The sequence below is a fragment of the Fukomys damarensis genome, unplaced genomic scaffold (assembly GCF_012274545.1).
Source record: "Fukomys damarensis isolate Sample0158 unplaced genomic scaffold, DMR_v1.0_HiC HiC_scaffold_38, whole genome shotgun sequence".
NCBI lineage: Eukaryota > Metazoa > Chordata > Mammalia > Rodentia > Bathyergidae > Fukomys > Fukomys damarensis.
Window position 1 is genome coordinate 69,321,346 of NW_022900950.1, and position 19,037 is coordinate 69,340,382.

Consider the following 19,037-nt stretch of genomic DNA (forward strand, 5'->3'; position numbering starts at 1 on the left):
CAGGTGGGGTACATTGATCATCAGGGAAAAACAAATAAAAAAGAAATAGAAGATTGAAAAACAAATGAGAAGAGCATTTTGAAGAATTTGCTGAACCTATATGGAAAAATCAGTTTAAGCCTGCAGGGTTAAACCTGGTCAAAGATATTCCCTAATTAAATGCTTCTGCAATCTATTACTTAGAAAAAAAAACATGACAAGAATGTATACATTTTATTACACTTGATCTTAGCCAAAAGGCCGAGAAGTGATTGAATGTATACATTTTATTGAAACACAATTTAGTTAAGTAAAATAGTCATAATAAGAAGTGGAAGAAAAAAGTTTGATTCCTCACATACTTCTCATTGGTTGACTGATGTCATAATGTTTTAATATCTCCAGAGTGGGCCAAGATACAGTGCAGACCAGTGTCAGGGTGAAAAGGCTACACTCCAACTGCAGAACATATTAAATCTTGAGTTGCCAGAAACTACTACCACACGACCTGTTGGGATGCCCTAATTGGTTCATTTTCTCTTCTCTCATTGAAACCTCTAATTATTTCAGCAATACAGAAACGATTTTACAGGTCTTAGATAACCTTTTACTGCTCTTCCCTTTTCTATGTCTGTACTTTTAATAATCAACCACAAAGAACCTGGCCTTTGGGGTCAGAATCTATATTCAGCTGCACCCTAGCAGCAAACTCTTGCAGAAAAAAAAGGGCTGAACTTGTCTGTGAACCGTGAATGTGAATAAGCACCTGCGGGGCCCACTGTACAATCAGCGAGAAAACGTGAAAGACGATACACAGCCTCACAGCTGCCATGTAGAAAAAGTTCAATAAGCAATAACATCATAATGCACAAAAAATTCAGGGTCAAGGAAATACTGAGTATGACAAAAGAATTCACGCTAGCAAACATTTATAATAATAATAATAATCAATCAATCATGTAGATGTAGTGTCACACATCATTTTAGGTGCTTCATGTACATTGACACATTTAACCCTCACAAGAATCTTCTAGGTTGGATACTTGTACCCTTTTCAGCCGACACAGGAGAAAAGAAGAAACCCAGAGACATTGCACAGTTTTTCTAAGACCACATGACTAGGCTGTAAGGAAGATAGGATTCAAACTTGATCGAGTGAACTTTGCACTCCCAACTCTTCCTAAGTGCTCCACTCAGGCTCAACTTCAGCCTAAGATGCCGATCCATTTCTTTCAGTCCTCTTTTTGTGAGTGTGTTCTTGGTGAATGCTTTGTTCTGAAAATTATCTCCCCAGTTGTACTGCTAGAGACCTACTGTTGTCAAAATTGAGATAGCTCAAAGAAAGATTCACGGGGAGGATGCCTCCATGCATAAATTCTACACAAGTAGGCACTTGGCAACGACACAGTCTTTTCTGTCCAGCTCAGAGGGGACCTAGCCTCCTCCAGTTTCATGCAGCAAGGCCCCAAAGCCAGGACGACCATTTTTTTTTCACAATATCTAAATATAATTTACTAGCAATAAAGCAATATTTAAAGCCTGTTGACTTCAAATTTAAAAGAAGGTCTTAATATTCGTAGAATAACGTTGCATTAGGAGCTTTAAAACTTTATTTTAGAACAGGATTATAAGCAATGAGGGAAATATTAATGAGTATTAACTCATCATCTTGGAAAATAAGCTCTAGGATTTTATTTTTTACTTTGTTTTCTTTCTCCCTTTACTTGAATTGTCTCATCTGTACCTTCGAGACCAACCAATAACTTGCTTGTCCCTCAAGATTTTGCCCAGATGTCATTTCCTTGGAGATGTGCTTTCTGATGCCATAGTTATATTTAATCACTACTTGCTCAGTGCCTCTATAGCCAATGTCTTACACCTTTGTTTCTCCCTGATCATAGTGTATCCGGCATTATAATGAGTTTTACTCCCACTGTCTCCTGGAAATTCCTTGGAAGGAGGAGTCAATAATGGAAGGAGTACAGCTCAGTGGCCAAGTACAGGAGCTCTGGAATCAGACAAAACTCAACCTTAATCTTGACAACTTCCTGTTAACAACTTCCGTAAGATCTTTGGAAAATTAATCTTTGGGAATCTAAGATTATCCACCTGTTGGATAAGTATAATACATGTGTATATACTCTGGAACCAAGATACCTAGGATTAATTCTTGGGCTCGTTACCTTACTTATTCATGTCTAAGTTGCCTTACTAATAAATTAGGAATGACAATAGAGTAATGACTCATAATGAAATTGTGAGGAATGAATTTAAGTTAATTAGTCTATGCAAATTATTTAGAACACCATATGGCAAACAAGTAAGCACTTGATAAATGCTTGTTATTTTAAATATTACGTGGTGGTCAGGTATCCATAACATCCTTCTAGCAAAGAGCTAAGCACACGGTGTATGCTGAAACCATGGTGGCTGATCCTGTAATCTCTCAGGACTCCACACAATTCCTTGTCTTTAGAAGCTTACCAGAAAATAATTTTCAGTGGAATGCAATATTTTATGTGGGCTGTGGTACTGTAAGAACCAAAAAAAGGGCCACTTATAATAAGGCAACAAAACAAGGCCAGCACGAGTTTTCACTAATGTTCAGCAGTTGCTTTTCTTGTTGGTCTGATTATTATATTGCATCTTATATAGCAAGGTAATGCTTTCCATCACTAGACTGAACACAAAGATACTCCTGTGCTTTCAGCTGGCCTGACATACCAAAGCTGAAAATTCTGAGACAAGTATACTAATGTCATCCATTCTCTTACTGGAGTGTTTAAAATTTAGAGTTTTATAATAATCTGTAGAACACAATTCAACAAAACAAGTGGGATACAGAAGAGAACTAATAAATCAGCGCCTTAGATCTTTTTTAGAGAAACAGAAAACAGTGCCTGAAGGACAGCACTTCATAAAGTATGAATGGACTTTACATGCAGGTGAAGGAAGGCCTCTGAAATGCTATAAAAGCCATGTCTTTTAAGGAATGAAACCATTTTTCTTGTAAGGCTTATCATTTCGGACGCATTTCTATATATTTTTTCACATACCAAGCACTGAAAACTGATCACATGATTTCATGATTTGTTCTTTTCCCTAAGCTGACAGTTAGAAATATAGTAGGTTTTTATATAAAATCTAAAATCAACTCAGTCTAATACACAATCTGACAGAACTAAGTATTTAGTCAAAGAATTAACACTGACAAACACATCTCCTCACTAACAGCCACTGTGAAAGTGACCTACCCGAGAGGAGAAAGGATCTCATCATTGCACAAGGACACAATTTTGTGACAAAACTAAATTTTAGGCATGAGCCCCAATAGTGCCTACCATTTACCTTGCACAGCTGTAGAGTGGATTACATATCCACAGGACTTTCTCCCTTCAACGCTCTATTTCCACTGAGAAAGCTGGGAACTTCACTTCTTCTACGTCATCATATTAGGTAGGGCAGAACCAACAGGACTTGCAGAGTGACAGTGAAGTGATTCTCTATAAAGCACAGGGAGTCACTGATTTATTTTAAGTTCATAGGACTACTCTCAAAGGACCAGGAAGTAGATAAATCCATAATCCTACTTGAGGCAAACACTATTCTCACTTTCTCTCCTAGGAAGACACAATGGTGGTCCTGTTGCTACAGTTTGGATACTGAAGGTCCCCAAATTCCCATGTGGTAAAAAGCTTGGTCCCCAGCCTATGACACTACTGGGAGGTAGTCAAGAGGTGAGGCCTTGTGGGAAGAAATGAACTCACTGGGGGAATAGCCTTGAAAGAGATACTGGGACTATGGCTCCTTCAAGTTTTTCTCTCTGCTTCTCTTCTACAATGAGATGAGCACCTTACTCTATCACGGGCTCCACATTGTGACATTTTGCTTCACCACAGGAGTGACTTAACAGGCCCAAATGGCCATGGACTGAAGCCCCTGAAACCATACTCCAAAAATACCTTTCTTCATTTAAACTTGTTTACTGCAGGTATTTTGTTACAGCAACAAAGAGCTCACTAACATACCTGTTTGTACCTAGGTGTACGGCTTGGTGCCTGTCCTTTGTGCTCGTTCTGAATTTGAGTCTTCATCTTTGATACAGTACCAAGCACCTACTTAAATTGCTTTCCATATCTAGAAAAGACTCCTCCTTACTTTTATTCTATGACCTCCCTCTCAGAAATTGTCTTGATCAGTTCTCCTCTGTAAGCCCCATTCACTCACACTTGCTTTCTCCTTTACTCAGTCCCCAATATTCTCACAGACTCTAAATAATAGCTTAGCTCAAGTGTCTTCTCGTGATTTCAGGAGTACTAGCTTGGGCTTTCTAGCTATACTCTGAGCTAACTGAAGGCAAAGAGTGATTTTTACTTGTCCAGATATGCCTTTCTGTAGTTCAGCACACTTGGGTTATTAAAAAGAAAAGAAATACCCAATTATGAACTTTGTGTGGGTGTAAGGCAAACTTTGGAAAATGTAAAAGTGCATAATAAAGGAAATTAAAATTCTACTCTGTGGTAGGAACCACGACTAGAGACACACGTGCTTATTCTTTCAAGTCTGTCCTTTTGCACATACAGACCGACAATGTTACACCAGGGAGATGTTATCTGCCTTGAAAGCCTATGTTTTCTAGTGTGATGAGGTATCCCTTTCACTGATGAGTTTTAATGATGGCCTAGTATTCCATCTGAACACTAATATGCTTTGCTTCAAAAATTAAACAAAAACATAGTCTGATCAACCTGAGATACTGATGAAGTTCAGTGGCCTATATTTTCTATCACTCTCCCTGAGTTATATGAGAAAAACCAAGAAGAGAGATGATAAAACAGGGATAAAGAAAGTTAACTCTGCCTGGGAATCTACAATAATATCTAACCCCATTCTATACATTTTTACATGGCCAATTATTAATTTTTATCTGTGATAATTATAGACGTTGATGTGGATTTACCAATTTCAGAGAAAGATGAAAAATGAAGGCTCTGTTAATGTTGGCATCTCAGATTACCCCTATTTTATGTACTAATAAAATTTATAGGAGCTTGGAGTGGTGGCACATGACTGTAATGCCAACACTCAGGAGGCTGACGCAGGAGGAACTCCAGGAATTCAAAGCCAGCTTGGGCTACGTACTGAGTTCAAGTCTAGCCTGAACTGCATAGTAAGACCCTGTCTCAAAAAAGACAAACAAACAAATAATCTAAAAAAGAGGAGGTGGGAGGAAAATATAAGAAGAAAAACTGTCTCTGGAAAAAACTTATTCTACCAGATACTACACTGAGTCTTAAAAGATAAAGCCATTTCAGAAAAGGCAAAAGATCTAACAGTTGCATTCAAATCCTATGACTCTCTGCTCCTTAGTCAGTAGAGGCTAGAATCACAGATTGGCAGCCAATCTGCAGGTTTAATCCTACTCTGCAGATGGCCAGGGCATTAGGTATCTGTGCAAGCGAGGGGGGACTGAAGAGACCTGGAAGAAAGATCTCCCTGGATCTGCATCCCTTCTTTTCTATTGCTGTGCCTGACTCCCTTGGAATTACAGTATCATAACAGATGGTACTCCCTAGCCTGCCATTTTTCTTGTAGCTATTTTTACCTCAAGACCACATCAATTTGCAACTTGGTTTGAAGTCTGGTTAAACCAGTAACCTAATTATTACCTTTGAACTCCACCATTCTCATAAGGACCTTATTATAAGCTATTTAAATACGAACTATATGCTGCTCCTTGATCTTTGTAAAGTTACCTGGGTTTTAGGTTAGGAACAGACAACTTTCAAATCAATATCCACATTCTGTTTAAGGATCTTTGGACAATTAGTGGCTTCTTTAAAATCCTTATCTAAATAATCCTTGGTCTCCTAATTCAGTGCTTCTTTTCCAGGCATGTTTTATTTAGTGTCTTATTTTTCTATACATAGAACTTAACACTATCTGGAATTATCTCATTTCTAAGTTTTCTATGCCTCTCACAACATAACTTTAATAAATAAACAAACTATATTTGTTAGGGATTTTACTGCTGCATCCATGTTCCCATTCCTAGCAAAATCAATCACAAAACTTATCAACATGTATAAAATCCATATTTCATTTTATCATGTTCCTAGCCATTTGTTTTCCACTGATTACCAGCCATTAAGATATAAACTGAAGAACAAGACTTCCCAGTATCAAATAATGAATTCAGTGATCAGCATCAACACATATCCTTTGACAAGGATTGCTACCTAATGATTTGGATTTATAATGTATGTGATGTACTTAAATTTTTGAAATCATATTCTACTAACTGAAGTTAATAAAGGGTGGCAAAGACGACATTAAAAGCATCACTGAAGTTGGGCATGGAGGCACACACCTGTAAACCCAGCACTTGGGAGGCTGAATCAGGAGGATCGCTGTGAGTTCGAGACCAGCATGGACTACATAGTGAGTTCCAGGCCAGTCTCAACTATATAGTGAGACCCTGTCTCAAAAAAACCAAAAAAAAAAAAGCATCACAGAGAGTGCTAAACCTAAAGTATTTCATAGACTTTTTTTTGTATCACTGAAGATTTCTTTACACATTTTCTACAATAGTTTGAAGAAGGAAATAGATCTGGATTTTAAGGAAAGATCTCTACTTTCAAACATCAGCTTTGTTGAAAGCAATTTTATTAAGCCATACACAAAATCAATATTTTCTTAGGTTTTACTTATTCCTTGTTTTTTTGTGAAAATTTAAAGATTATCCTTAATTCAAAGAAATAAAACAAATATGAACGCAGAGTTGCAGTTGTAAGGATAAATTATTTAATTTAAATGCAGTTAACCATTCAAAATACACCGAGCAGTGGACACGAGGTATTCACTTTTTCAGTGATGCTTATCTAGTGCTATCTAGACATCGTCAGCCAAATTATCTTGCTGAACTGACTGAGCATCTCCTACCCCGTGTACTCGCATAAAGATGTAGCAGAAGAACTTCAGAAAGTTATAATGATTTCATAGCAGCACACAGACAAGGGAGAAACAATGTCCATAGAAAATAACTTATGCAAAGCAATGTAACACCAACAAAAATGATTAATGAGATTGTTTGTCCAATGTAAAGAGCAATACGACTCAGATTCTCAATTTATTTAAATACTTTGGTAAAGCATATAGAATAACGTATTTAAAAATTGGGTAGAAAAAAGTCTCCTATGTTGTTTTATTTTTTTGTTTGAAATCATTCCTTTTCACATCTGATTAAATAAATATGTAGTCCTTTAATAATGAAAATATATTAAGAAGCAATTTTTCACTAATTATCCATTACTATGTGAATAAAAGTTAACTATGCAATAAATACAACTGAAGAATTTCTGGGGTTAAAATAAACTTAAAGAAAAAGGGGACACTAATATACAGTAAAACCTGAGAGGATTTTTAAAATGTTTTTTTAAAAAATTCTTCAAAAACAGCATAATTGAAGACTTTAAAATTCTAATAAGCCTAACAGTTTAAGGAGTATGTCTTCTAAAATCAATAATGTAATTCTTTGAAGACCTTAAACAATTTTTTTAGTAAACTTGTGTTCATTTGTTGGGTATTTCTCACCATTTGATAAGATAAAATTATTTTTAAAAGGACTTTAGTGTAGTTTTTGAATAAATATAGAAGAAAATTGATTTTTTTAAATGGAAGAAAATAATCACGAATAAATCTTTGCAACTACCAATCCCTTAATTCTGCGATTTAACCAAAAATATAGGTTACAGTAGCATTGCTATTGAACTTGATTAATCTATCATAATAGGTAAGATAGGCCTTTGAACAGCTGGTTTATTTTACTTGAAATGAAATGCAGGTTTCTGCCCTGGTGTGCTGGGTCTGAAAAGTGGGCTGCCTTCTCTCCCTGACAGCCAGCCTCTCATCCGCCTGAGCTGCCAACCTCAGCTCCCCCTTCTCTAGCCATCACACAGGAAGGCTTGTTCTGTGCTCAGAAATGCACCACCGTGCTCTAACAGATCTTCACCTTGCAGATGTCCTGTGAAAAAGATGAGAAGGGACTACAAGCTCCGCTTAAAAAGCAAAGATGTATAGATTCTCAGGTAGTGAGAGTTCTGGTCAGTGAGACAGGAGTTCCTCCTACCTCTCAGTTCCCTTTCTGAAGACAAATTCTTCATTTTATTTCTGAAACAATCTGAAAACTCTAGGAGGTGAAGTATAGTGTTACTAGTATCGCCATGAAAGTTTGAGTTTTCGCACTTGCACCTGTTTCTCAATAGCTGGGAGAAAAAACAAAAACAAAAAACCTAGACTCTCATTTACAGCACTATTTAGCTCTATTTGTGATTTTTAAAATGTTGAAAATAAATATTATATAGAGTTATTGTCACAATAAGTTATACCATACAATTATTTTGATCAAACAAAATAAATTTGCAACATATTCACGAAACTGTGTGCTTGGAACCTCAACCCATTCAAAACAAGTGCAATGTATGTATATTTAAATTTATCCCAAAACTTTAGAACGTATCTCTATTAACATGTAAAAGTTTTTATATTATTAAATTGTATCTGGTTTCTATACGTTGAATATGTGCATATAAAAATCTATAAAATTGAGTTATAATGCAGATCCACTGCTGCTCTTTCAATCCATTTTAGAACTGTGAGAGAAAGAAAATATATATTGTCTAAGTAGTTCATATGAACCCTGTTTTTACTCTTCTTAAATCCAGAGAGTTTCCTAATGGTGTTTTTGCAGTGGAACTTGATTCAAGCACGAGACACTTCCCAGTCACTAGCAAAATAGCGAGCCATTCCAAGTACACGCTTTGCATTCATCCTTGGACAGAGTTATACATCCTTCCATGTAACAGATCTGTATAGTTTCTGAAGTAGGTCAAAGCTTGGATTTAAAGTTAAATCCGAAGTGTCAAAGATTTGTCCATAAAATCAATATGAAAGTGTAAGGGAGTATTTCTGAGTAAGACAGAAGAAAACAAGAACCTTAGAGGTACCATAAAGAAACATGCAACGAAGCTCTACATGTAGCCAGTTTCCAGTCCAAAGAGTAGAAAATTAAACATATGTGCAGCCACAATGATTAGCAACAAAATGCAATCCCTTCATTAGAAGGAGTGACAGGCACAGACCCATGGGCAGAGTACTTGTAAATCCCTACTTAAGAGAAAAAGCCCTCTCATCAAGGAACCCTAAATATTTGGGCAGCAACTTAACTTATGCAGCAGTTCAGATTCTTTACTAAAAAAATGTGGAAAATAACATGTACCTTATGGAAAGAATTTTTAATAGAACAATATTCATAACAGTTTGTAAAATATGTAATGATAAAACAAATATACCTATTAGTTACAAACTACTTACATAAATTCTTATTATACTTATTATTATAAAGTAGATGAAATTCCTTACCAAGTATGAATTCCAATTGTGGTTCATTTGGGTTCTTCTGAATACCTATAAGTGACAGATGTAACGTTAGCTCTAAATATTTTATATTTTAATTCATTATCCATGACAAAATGCATTACTAAGTTTCACCTTGATTTTAGTTTATTAATCAGAACAAATAAACTTGAGCAATCAGGCCTCAGAGTAGAATGCTATTAGGACAGGGCATAATGCTGTAGCAGAACTTGTGACTAAAGTTTTTATTGGTCCATTTAGCTCCGTAAACATAAAGAAACATAGAAATATTGTTTTTTGTAACTATGACAAATATAAAACATATTTTTCAGCTGTGTTTGTTTCTTTTGGAAACATGCAGATAGAAATACAGCCTTTAAAAAGAGCCAACTCTCCAAAGTACTCTCTTAAACGGATTTTCTCTCATGCTACTCTGACCTGTTGTACAAAGAAAATCATTCAACTTCTCCAACAAGGCTCTGGTCGGTTTTGTGCTGGTACTAGGTACTGGTTATTGCTATTTTATTGAAAGGTTAAATCAAAATTCAGTTAATTGTTTCTACTCCTTTTGTCAGCAATGTGTAAAAAATTATAACAACGTGGCTAAATGATTTGAGATCAAGTAAGAGAAAAGTGAGTCTGAGAACAAAGGTGTCAAAACATAAATGTCTGATGGGCAGAACAGGGAAAGATCAGGCTTTAGTACATGATAATGTAGGTGCCAGTGACCACATACTATGCAGGGTCTTCCTGGATAAGAGTGAATGACTACTGGGAGTAAAAATAGGGTGCCATTTGTTACAATGCATGGGTGGCCAAAGAAGCAAAAATAAAATATGTGGAAAATTAAACCATTTGGCAATAATTGTAATGTTACAAAATTTTTTCCTTGTTTATTTATGCTAGTGCATTCATCAGACACTATTTAAATTTACTGGTATTTGGTCACTAATACATTTTAAACAACTCTGTATAAAAATCATGATTTTATTCACAGTGTTAACAATATTTTTGGCATTTATTTTTTTCCTTCCCGCTGACATCTAAGAATGCTATGGTTAACAATTTTTGATTTCTCAAAAGACGTTGTAGGGACAACCATAGATAGGTCTTTATAAAATTCAAATAGTCTGGAATTTTAAAAAAGGTTATTAAAAATTAACTGCTGTAACGATTACAAGCAAATTTTTTGAAAATGCATCCAAATGATACCATTCTCTAAAGAAAATTTTTATAATGTAAGTTAAATGAAAAAGTTAAGCATATATTTGTCAGTATTAAATAACTGGGCAATAGAAATCTTCAGAAAGAAAGAGACATATTACATACTAAACAAAGAATTCCAAACCCTAGACTTTTAATGATTGTTTAGAGTGATTTTAATTAATCAAGTACCACAAAAAAATAATTCTAATGATCAAATGCAAACTTGGCCAAATCTTCAAGGACGTTCTATCCATGCAAACTTATGCTCTCTGGTAGAGCAGCAACAGTCCCTATTATAGTGTCAAGGAGGTGTCTCTGAAGAATATTGGTGTGGTAATATACCATCAAGAGCTGGCTATACTATTTGGTATTTAACCATGTCATGTGCACCATCTGTCTTTATCCAAGGTAAAAGACATGCAGCACTTCACACACTCCCAGCACCAAAGAAAACTTGGTCAAGCAGCACATCTAGGTAATCTTATGCCATGCGTCTTAGTGCACATCAGTGTTTAGTCACCGCCACCTGCATCTTCAGAGAGTTACTGGGGCCACACACATACTTACTTGTGAACTGAGTGTCACCAGTATCATTGGCCTGGGCTGTTGGAAGGAACTGTTGGCCTTCCTCCGACGTTCCTTCCTCTTTGATTTCCATTGTCAACCTTCACAGGTATAATTTTCTAAGTATTCTTATCCCAATGTCACCTGCTACTGATTTCTAATTTAATACATGTGGATCTTCTCACTAAAGATCTGAGTTCTCACGGTGAAATTCTGTACAAGGAAACATCACAAGCGAAGACTTCAGTTACTTTGGAATTCAATGTAAAGCCAAAGGTAGCCAAGATAGAGACAATGACTGCTTCAGGTAAACTTCTTTCTTGCCTATTCCACTCATACTTTGAAGAACAACTCATATAATTAATTTGCCAAACACGAGGTTAAATGTGTTTCCAAGTAATTGTTAGCCACATGAGAGACTTCTAAATCCTGAAATGTAAACTCTTTCTAAGTTAATTCTGTAAAACAGCAGGTAGGTATTGGGGCTGCTTACTTAATATGCACCGAATTTAGCAGCAAGAGCAGACAGAATCTTGTCAAGGCATTAGCTTGTTTTGCAAGGTGGATATTACCATCATTTCTACCATTAGAATTGCCCTCTGTCCTCACTTCTCCATCCACACTTGTTAGAACATTATTCATGACCACATAAAGATAATTTGGCATGACACTCTTCTTCTAAAATGGGCCAACAGGTTGAACAGGAGAGTTTTCTAGCCTCATTATAACTCATAGAGTCTCTTGCTGTTCTGCCTGATAAAGGTTTAATTGTTTAATGATTGGGGTATATAGTGAAAAGAATGAATAATAACTCTAAAAAGCTAAGGCTCAAGGGGAAATGAAAGTAATAGCAAATTGATGAAAATTAGCATAGGGAAAGAAAGCCGCTCCAAAAATTTATGCAGACAGCCTCAAATAGTTACAAATTTATTTTGTTACTTAGCACAATATACATGACCAAGAATGAATTGAAAAAAAAATCAATGTTGTTTTAAATCAAGCTACCAGCTGAATTAAAATGTGTAAAAATCTTTAAGTGTCTACCCAGTGCTGTTTAATGAGATAGCAACAATTGAGCTTGGTTCGGAATACTGATGTGTTGTCAAACTTCACAAATCAACAGCTCTGCTTTTTGTTGTTCTTCACAAAGCAGCTTAATTTTATAATTCAGCTCCAGTCTTAAGAATCTTGCAAAAATTAAATCCAGAAAATGTCCCAAATCTTTAGAAAGCATTACACTGTAGTTGCAGGTAAGTACATATTGGTTTCTAATGATAAAAAGATAAAAATACTTTCTGGGGTAAATAGCTCTTGGGCCATCAATCTAACAAATCCAAATTTATGTTTTGAATTGTGATAATGGTCACTAATTTTTTTCTTTCTCTCTTTCTTTCTTTCTTTTTTGGCTCTTACATTTAAGTCTTCTCTGTAACAAACAGACATGTTCATTGCATCCTGCTTTCCAAAGGACAGATGCCAGGAGTGATCATACTTGTACCACATTGCAATTTATGTGTCATTTAGATATAAGGACTTTATTAACTTCGCTATATTTCTTGACCAGAAATTTAACCTTTAGCCCTCTCAAGCTACCTTCAGAGGTTGAAAGGAAACCTACAGAAGACAGTATGAATGCATCCTTGCAAAAGAGAAATTATGTAGAACAATGGTGAACAATTTGTGAAATAAATGTCAACTCTGAACTTGAACTTGTGTAATTTGTGGATGAGAGGACTGAAGAATATTCCTCCAGCCCAAACTAGTTCAGTAATGGAAAATAACTTCAAATTTATAGAGAATGGAGCCAACTAGACAAAATAAGCTTCGTGTATTGAACTTTGAGATTACATTTTCATTGTTCCTTTGTTGCACTGAGGATTAAATTATGCTTTGATATACTTGTTATAAAAATACATACGTTAGAAGAATCAGTAATGAAGCTCTAAAAACTACTGCATTTCAAACTAGGGCATTTGCCTGTCATTTTGGTGAGTGTAACAGTTCCTTTTCTGTGTCAATTTGGAAATTTTCTGGTTTTTATGATTATGCACAAGAACAGACTGTGGTTTTCACATACCGCAAGTATATTTACCAGGGACAACTTCGAAGGATCTTGACTACTCATTCCAGTTCTCACATTTTTTTGTCAAACAAATCACAAGCCAAAGGATTACAACACCCAGAAATTATTTTTGGTTCTCTCCTGCTCCCTTAGAGGAGACATATAATTAGTAGCTATAATTCAGCTATGTAAAATGGAACACTCTATCACACTGACCCCTGGAAAATGATATTTCCTAATATTCTGTACTCTACACTGAAAGGGCAATCTGAAATGGACATTAAAAAGGCCACACAAGGAGATTCTGGTTAATTAGGAAAAGATGACTAAAAACTAGACATTACATGATGAATGGGTAAATGTGATGCACCCAACAACAGAGACCTGCAGCGAGATACCGGTCCCTCCTTAGTGACAAGCAAATCACACAGCATCTTGATATCAGGACACAGAGATTTGGTGGTGAGCTGAAGTACAGAAGACAACGTTACAGAAATTTCCTGAGGTGTGAAATAGCATACTTCTTTCTACCATAGTGTCATATAGCACATTTCTTATCAAATCTGAGAATTTTTATGGACGTAAGTAAGAAAGATCAAGGAACTACAATAAAAATACAGAAGATGAAAGGAGGGAAAAGAGGTATCAGATCTCTTCATGATTACATATAACAAGTTGTGATAAGGGCAATCAGTCCACAAGTATTAAATAATGCAACTTTACTTAAAAGAGCCTTTTCCTTACATCATCTATAGATTCAAGATAGTTGTCATTTTCCAAAAGGAAAGGGGGCAAAACATTTAGGCTTGAGAGAGAAGGATGTGCTGAATTGGTTTTCTCTCATTCTATACTGCCAAGCTACACTTGGTGCATCGAATTGTAGAATTGTTATATAGTGAGCAGAATGTACTCCAGACATCCATGGAGGTAGAATCAGAAGTAGACATCGGTGAGGTGAAAAACCCTGGGTAGAACAGTCACAGTTCTCTGTAGGATGTGCAGGTCCAAAAGGGCGGCAAAGCCCGTTAGTAGATGGGGCTGAAATCTGAAAGGGGCCAACACAGAGCTTTCTCCCCAAAGCCTAAGAGGGTCCATGTGTAGGTGAGGGGGACCAGGGCTTCCATTTAAACCCAGCATCCCCTCTGCATGGATGGTCCTGAGGAGACTACCTGGCTTTCAGTAGACTGAAAGGAAGCAGTGCTGAAACCGAGCAAGTCAGCTTTGGGTTTCCTGACTTAAGAGTATGACAAACCTGCAGCAGAGGTTGGGATAATGACATCCCTGGCCAAGAAACAGACTGAAGATCTGCCTAAAACTCAGCGTTATCTTCCCTCCAAGCCAAAGTGAGACTCAGGCAGTGAGACAGTACAGGCTAGGGTGTGGTTACTCCAGACCGGCAGGGGGAGTGACAGAGCTAAGACTGCCATTCTTTGGTGGACAGTAACATTGTCCACCCAGTGACAGTGTGAGAATTTAAGTTTCACTCACCATTGCCACATGGGCATGTGAGACGCTCCTCACAAAGGGAGAAGTGGGGAAAGAGGAGTCAAGCTGAGAGAGATTAAATAGAATGAGTGTCTTCTAACATGGCCTTGATGGCTTTATGAAATATTGATTCAAACAGTAGAGGGGTGAAAGTGAAAACCACATTTATTTATTTATTTCTGTTTTGTTTTCCCGTGCTTAACCAGTAGGTATTTACAAAGTCACAGAAGAAAAAGAAGTTCCTTTCAGTGAAAGTGAAAATCAGTGAGGGTGCCACAAATTGAAATGTTTTAATTCAATAAGGTGATGTTTTATATAGGATATATTTTAGTATCTGAATGCATTTCTCCCTTTACAAGAAACAGATCAGCTGTAAACAGAATCGTCTTCCAAGTAGATAATAATAAATAAATGACTTAGAATCTGCCTTGAAAAAGTAATCAGGAGGAGAAAGTAAAGTGAATAATTAAAATGGAATATGCTAAGTGCTAAGAGAGGGGTATCGATTATCAAGGCGTGCAGCAGCAGGGAGGAGAACACAAACAAGAGATCCAATAAATCCAGGAAGTCTTCACGGGAGAGGGTCCAGGAGATTAACAAGGTGAGAGAGGTCCTGAGATTCCAAGGCAGCAGAGCAGGGGAAATAAGACAAGTTGCTGAACTGTTGTAGTTCATTTGGGCCAAATGTAATATGGGTTTTCCCACTCTGTTTTTGTTTTGATTTTCTTTTTAACAATACCATTTTTTCAGATAAAATCTAATGCGTGATATAATATATAAAAGTGATAACAGCAGAGCTGTGCTGCTGGAATTGGGACTGGTAGACACAGTCTGCCTTTGAGTTCAGCTTTTGGCCTTCTTCCTCTCAGGGATTTCATTAAATACCTTCCTGGAACTCAATTCGAAGATTTCCTGAGTTCCCTCCTACCAACCTCCCCTTCATCCTTTGTTCCCTTCCTCCCTCTCTCCCTCTTTTCCTCCTTCTTTGTATATTTGTTGTTGTTGTTTTTGTTTCTTAAAGGAAATGGGAATGCATTGCTGCCAGAGAATGATTACAGAGATAAGCAAAGGTCAGGTAGCAGAAGAGCTTGCAGGCCGAATTACAGACTGGGCTTACTGGTTAGAGCAGAAATAAGCCAGGTTAAATATACTTTAAGCAACAGAGTGACACAATCATATTTAAATTTTGGAAAGTTCACCAGAAGTATGTGCTAGGAGATGGTAATGATAAGGAAGGCAATCTATTTGGAGGTTGTTGTCACATTCCAAGGAAATAAAATAATGATGAGAAGCTAAACTAAGCTAGAAATAGATGAACAGAAAAAAGAACTACAATTCCAAAGAAAATGGTGACCTAAAATTAACTGGTGATAAAAGCAGATGGGATATTGAGAGTCAGAGTCGTGAAAAACAAGAAACTTGGTGACTCCCAATATATTGCAGACCACTTTGACCATCTGGGGCATACAGGAAGAGGAAGTTTAGTGCAAAATGCAAATTTAGTTTGAACTATATGGTTGTGACATGAAGAGATACTTAGAAAGTAAGTGAACACACATGAGTCTACATTCTCATGAATGACATTAAGGCTAGAAACGAATATTTGGAAATCACTAGCAAATCGTTGAGTCAAAACAAGGTCTAAAAAAATTCATGTAAAGAGAAGAAAGGTCTAAAGAATCACTAGTAAGATGCAAAGGAATTAAAGGGGATGAGGAAGGATTCCTTGCAAAAAGTATTGAGACAATGAGAGAAGCAAGAGATGGAATTGTGCTGTCACTCTGCTTAACGGGCGTTTCTCTGGTAGACAGGACCATTGATTAAGAGACAACCTCATCTTTTTTTTTTTTTTGAAGAGAATTTAAGTTTTTATTTTGTATGTTTCAATACTACTGGAAATTTTTTTACAGGGAGCAAATACAAATTTGGAAGAAAAATAATAATCACACTCTTGAAAATAAAAAAAAAAAAACACACCCACAATAGACAAGGCCTAGTTTGAGTTAATACAAGAAATGGACTGGCTGATATATATTTATATGTTTATTTATACATATATAAATATATAGCACCCATAATCACTACCTCAAAGGAAGACAACACATATACTTGGGAAAGAAAGAAAAACAAATTGTTCACTGAGCTTGCCTACTACATCCTGCTGACCATGACACTGTAAAATGGAAAATATCATAAATACATATAGATAACTTGGATTTTTCCAAAGCTGGCTATACAAAGGCAATCTTTTTTCCTTATAAGATCAGATATTTAGCTCTTATGAATAAAACAATGAGCACACCAAATCTGCTGTTTGTAATGATACATTCAGATTACCAAAGCAACACCCTCCAGCATTTAGCATGCCCTACTTGTGCAACCTCGTGTGCACAGAAAAACAGCTCTTGCTATACCCAACAATATCAGGTTCTTTTTTTTTATTGAGTTTATTGGTACATTTTAGGTATACAGTACAGTTGCATTCATTACTGGGATCTTGTACCTTTACTTGACAGGCCTTGGTTCTCATTTTTCCCCCTTGTCCCTGCCCTCCCTTTATCCCCTCCTCCCCTCCCCATTTACAAACACTTTATTTCCATTTTTTTCATTTTCCCATATTTTTTTTCTTTTCCCTTATTCCCTTTCCCCTACCCTTCCCACTTTCCCTATACCTTTAGCCCTTTTCTTCCTATTTCACATTGGTAATTATCTTATTAGGATCTTATATACTATCACAGTTTTTCACACCAGAGGAACTATTCGGTATTCACAAATCCTCAGTAGCACGGGAACTAGCAGAAAGAATCAACAACTAGGATCTCATCTTATTAAAAAGCTTCTGCACTGGAAAAGAAACCATCAACAGAACTAAGAGACAACCTACAATGTGGGAAAAAATTTTTACCAGCTGCTCCTCAGACAAAGGACTATTATCTAGAATATATAAAGAACTCAAAACTATCAGCGCCCCAAATATAAAGACCCAATTCAAAAATGGGCATCTGAAATGAACAGACATTTCTCAGACAAAGAAGTAAAAACAGCACGTAAATATATGAAAAAATGTTCCACATCACTGGTCATTCGAGAGATGCAGATGAAAACAACACTGAGATTCCACCTCACTCCACAAAGAATGGCTGCTATCAAGAAATCACACAATAATAAATGTTGGCAGGGTTGTGGGGAGAAAGGAACCCTTCTCCACTGTTGGTGGGAGTGCAGACTGGTGCAACCACTATGGAAATCAATATGGAGATACCTCAAAGAGCTGGGACTAGAGGTTCCATTTGACCCAGCCATCCCTTTGCTGGGTATCTTCCCAAAAGAATTAAAAGAATCATATCACAGTGATATATGCACACCTATGTTTACAGCAGCACAGTTTGTAATAGCTAAAACTTGGAAACAGCCCATCTGCCCATCAGTTGGAAACTGGATAAAGAAGATGTGGTTTTTCTATAAAATACTACTCAGCCATAAAGAATGAGCAATTAGATTCACTCATAGGAAAATGGATACATTTTGAGGATATACTCCTAAGTGAAATAAATAAGGCACACCATGTGTAAAGACAACCTCATCTTTTAATGTTGTGGAGACAGGAGCAGCCCTAAATGTTGCAAGGATATGGCATGAAAAAAAAGAGAAATTGAAAATTATGGAGAGAGAGAAGTGATTGATGGGCCAAGGAAAGCTCAAAGGATGGGGTCCGTCGTGATTCGAGGTGTGAAAGGGGCACGAAAATGCAGCATAAACTGAGTAATGAGGCATAGAAGCTTAAGGATATTTTCTCCCATGCCTTCATATTTTTCCTTCCAAGAAAAAGGCATATTTAGAATGTAAGTATAGGAAAAATGTTCTCAACTAGACTTTTTTGTTGTTGTTCTGGGGATCAAACTCAGGACCTTGCGCTTGCAATGGAACCACTGAGCTAAATTCTCAGCCCTTAACTCAACTTCTAAATCATAGCTCGGAGAGGAAAAGATTAATAAATTTGACTGTGTTCCAATAAAAAATGTTCTGTAAGCAAAAGATACCACACAAAATGAGAAAACACATCACAGATAGGGAAAATAAATATGGAAGAGTCTAGTCTCCATTTAGAATTATGCAGAGATGTAAAGAGTATTGCTTCCATCCTAATTCTACGAAAAAGCTGAATAATGTATAAAATCATAACTTTTCCTTAGCTACAAAGGTAAATGAGGCCTCAGGGCAACTGAGTAGCTTGCGATTAAGTTAAAACAGATGCTTCCATGAAACAGAGAATGAGAAGAAACAATATCAGTCCTTAAAATAGCTGGTAATAAGAATTCAGCCAGAG

The 19,037-nt window shown here is 36.5% G+C and overlaps 1 protein-coding gene and 1 pseudogene across 2 annotated transcripts in view; both read right to left on the reverse strand.

Moving 5' to 3' along the window:
* The window catches only part of Inpp4b (inositol polyphosphate-4-phosphatase type II B), a 943,087-nt gene that overhangs the window by 333,701 nt on the left and 590,349 nt on the right, over window positions 1–19,037 (reverse strand). For both annotated transcript variants that reach the window (XM_010639876.2, XM_019209903.2), the window contains exons 6-7: window positions 11,167–11,376; window positions 9,400–9,444 (exon numbers count right to left, since the gene is read on the reverse strand). In XM_010639876.2, the coding sequence (XP_010638178.1) occupies window positions 9,400–9,444; window positions 11,167–11,257 (136 nt within the window). In that variant the 5' untranslated portion in view covers window positions 11,258–11,376. The remainder of the gene's footprint in view (window positions 1–9,399; window positions 9,445–11,166; window positions 11,377–19,037) is intronic.
* Window positions 116–252, reverse strand: LOC117284686 (annotated as a pseudogene).